Genomic DNA, 3,627 nt, shown 5'->3' on the forward strand with positions numbered 1-3,627 from the left:
GGTTAGGCTGAGCTTTACTGTTACTGTAGTCTGGCTGGTTACTGGTTACTGAGTGGACTGGTTTACGGGGTTATCTGAGGCTGGACTGTGTTTATTTTCTGATGTCTGGACTCGTGTTACCTGGTACTTGAGCTGGCTACTGGTAGTGGGTTCTTGTACTGAGCTGGACTGGTTTAGTGTGAGCTGGACTGGTTTTTCTGGTGTATTGTGACTGGACTGTGGTTACTGGTTATCTGAGCTTGGACTGGTTACTTGTATTGCTTCTGGTACGTGGTTAGCTGGTTACTGAGCTGGCTGTGTTGTACTGATCTGTGACTTGGTACTGGGTTGACATTGAGTGTGTCTGTTGTTCTGGAGTGGTTACTGGTTATACGTGTGTGTAGTTCTGGTTACTTGTGTTACTTGCTGCTGTGTTATGAGTTCTGGACTTGGGTTACTGGTTAGCTTGAGGCTGGACTGCTGTTTACTTGAGACCTTGGACTGGGTTATCTATGGGTTACTGTGAGTCTGAGACTGGTACGTTACTCTTGAGGCTGGACTGGGTTACTGGTTACTGAGTCTGAGACTGGTTACTGGAGTATCTTGGACTTGGTGTTACTGGTTGTACTTGAGTTGTCTGGGCTGGTTACTGAGGCTGGACTGGTTACTGAGCCGTTTGGATCTGGTTGGCGGTTTATCTTTTAGTGTCGGTGGTTTTGCGTGGGTGTTCGAGCGGCTGGGAGTCTGGTTACTGGGTTGGTAGCTGTGACCTGTAGTTGGTGCTTGTGGCTTTTACTGAGGTGGCTCGAAGTACTGGATTACTGTTTACTGGGGTCGAGTTTCTTGGGGACTGCGCGTTACTGAGCTGGACTGGGACCTGGCTCTACTGAGCTGGAACTGGTTTAACTGGGTTACTGTTACTGAGCTGGACTGGTTGCTGAGTCTGAGTTGGACTGGTTACTGGTTACTGAGCTGGACTGGTTACTGAGCTGGACTGGTTACTGGTTACTGAGCTGGACTGGTTACTGAGGCTGACTGGTTTACTTGGTACTGGACTGGACTTGGTTACGCAGCCGCCAACATTAATTTGGAAACCGTGACGGAAAAATAATTATCAAGAGAGTCGGCTCCCGTTTGGTTGTGGTCGGCACACCAGGTGAAAAGGTAGTCCGTGCCGCGTACTATAACGCTCTACCGTCCTGTGGGTTTTCAGTCCAACCCTAATTTAACACACCTGATTCTACTTATTAGRTGCTCAACAAGACCTGAACTAACTTAAATCAGATATGCTAAATTAGGGTTGGACCGAAAACCTACAGGACYGTAAATCTCCGTGAACAGGGTTGGGCAGCCCTGATCTAGGTAACAGGCCATAATTGATGTTAGCCTATAGGCCTGGCATATTCCCATGTTCAAGGAGCTTGCTGTTTTGATTGGGTTATTTTGCATAAAAACCTTTAGGTCTACTTATAGAAGATAAACTCTGCATGTCTTCCTAACCTGGCCAAACCGGTGTTTAGCATCCCCAGTGGCTCTGCAAGTGAGAGGAGAGGATATTCTCTCCTGCTGTCCTGCTCTCCAGGAACCATCACATGAGCCTGAAGCCACAGGCTACCCAAACTCACGTTTCTAGAATTGAATTCAAAGGCACTAAGTAATTTTTTGTATTTATTTGTATTTACTTCTAAGTAAGTCAAAGCCTATATGCACAATTTTTAGACTATAATGATTTAATACAACAAAATGCTATTTAAATGCTGAGTACTTTATGTCCCTTCCAGCCTATTGTCGCAAATGCTTCACAATGTATTTCTTTGTAGACTATAGCCTTGAAAATAATTTGAATAATATTGCCTAAATAATTAATTTAGACTTAGACTCCCTGTCTGGCTCCTGACCTATTTACAGTCAATAGATGGGTGTTTGGTTAAATGTAGCGTCCAGTAGTCACAACAATAGCATGGGTGTTGGTTAAATGGTAGGTCCAGCTAGCTCACAACAATAGATGGGTGTTGGTTAAATGGTAGGTCTCAGCGTGGTCACAACAATAGATGGGTGTTGGGTTAAATGGTAGGTCTAGTAGTCACAACAATAGATGGGTGTTGGTTAAATGGTTAGGTCCAGGTGAGTCACAACATAGATGGGTGTTGGTTAAATGGTAGGTCTAGGTAGTCACAACAATAGATGGGTGTTGGTTAAATGGCTAGGTCTAGTAGTCACAACAATAGATGGGTGTTGGTTAAAATGGTAGGTCCAGCTAGTCACAACAATAGATGGGTGTTGGTTTAAGATGGTAGTCCAGGTAGTCCAAACAATAGATGGGTGTTGGTTAAATGGTAGGTCCAGGTAGTCACAACAATAGATGGGTGTTGGTTAAATGGTAGGTCCAGGTAGTCACACAATAGATGGGTGTTGGTTAAATGGTACGGTCCAGGTAGTCACAACAATAGGCATGGGGTGTTGGTTAAATGGTAGGTCCAGTGTAGTCACAACAATAGATGGGGTGTTGGTTAAATGGTAGGGTCCAGCTAGTCACAACAATAGATGGGTGTTTGGTTAAATGGTAGGTCCAGGTAGGTAAACAATGTGGTTAAATTGGGGGGGGGGGGGGGGTTTTTGTTCCAGGCTAGTCACAAAAAACAAATAGGATATGGGTGTTGGTTAAATGGTAGGTCCAGGTAGTCACAAACAATTGTCCATTTTAAAATGGAGGAGAGAAATGAGAGGGCCGTTTTTTATATCTTCTTCCTGTGACGCGGAGAGGAGTCTTTCCAACCACTCTACGTAACATGCTCTGGTGTGTGTGTTGTGTGTGTGTGGGTGTGTGTGTGTGTGTATGTGTGTGTGGTGTGATGTGTGTGTGGTGGTGTGTGTGTACCTCTCCACGGCCTGCCGGATGTGTGTCATCCAGGAGTTGCGCTCCTCTTTGGAGGCGTGTGTATTCGTCGTATACATCTCGGCTCAGTTGGAGAAAAGGCGCCGATCAAGAACATGGCCTCTCTCGGTGGGCCACCGTGCCCTCACTATCAACGTCTGGAGGGAGATCACCGAGGGCTTGTTTCCTGTGAGTGGGGAGTGCCATGGACAAGCAGCTAGCTACAAGTCCATTGAAGAGAATGAAACACCGGAAAGCAAAATGGAGGAACTTTTCTAGTTCTAGACAAAGGTTCTCCAACCTGTTCCTGGAGAGCTACCCTCCTGGTAGGTTTACACCAGGGGCTCTTCACCTGTTCCGTGGAGAGCTACCCGCCTGTAGGTCTTACACCCAGTTGCTCTCCAACCCTGTTCCTGGAGAACTACCTCCTGTAGTTTACACCATGGGCTCTCAAACCCTGTTCCTGGAGAGCTACCCTCCTGTAGGTTATACCAGGGCTCTTCCAACCCTGTTCCTGCGAGGAGCTACCCTCCTGTAGGTTTACACCAGGCTCTCCCAACCCTGTCCGGAGAGGCTACCCTTCTGTAGGTTTACACAGGGCTCGCCAACCCTGTAACCTGGAATGGGCTACCTCTTTCTGTAGGGTACACCCAGGTTCTCCAACCCTGTCCTGGAGATGGCTACCCTCCTTAAGGTAAGACCTGTTTTACAACAGGGCTCTCAACCCTGTACCTGGATGGCTACCCTTCTGTAGGTTTACACAGGGGTTCTCC

At 46.8% G+C, this 3,627-nt stretch overlaps 1 protein-coding gene across 1 annotated transcript in view; it reads right to left on the reverse strand.

The window, feature by feature from the left end:
- Positions 1–3,627, reverse strand: part of arhgef18b (rho/rac guanine nucleotide exchange factor (GEF) 18b) — a 100,532-nt gene that overhangs the window by 47,227 nt on the left and 49,678 nt on the right. The window contains 1 exon segment of the mRNA XM_070447450.1: positions 2,858–2,939. Coding sequence (XP_070303551.1) covers positions 2,858–2,939 — 82 coding nt within the window.

This window comes from Salvelinus sp. IW2-2015, linkage group LG16, assembly GCF_002910315.2.
Source record: "Salvelinus sp. IW2-2015 linkage group LG16, ASM291031v2, whole genome shotgun sequence".
Taxonomy (NCBI): domain Eukaryota; kingdom Metazoa; phylum Chordata; class Actinopteri; order Salmoniformes; family Salmonidae; genus Salvelinus; species Salvelinus sp. IW2-2015.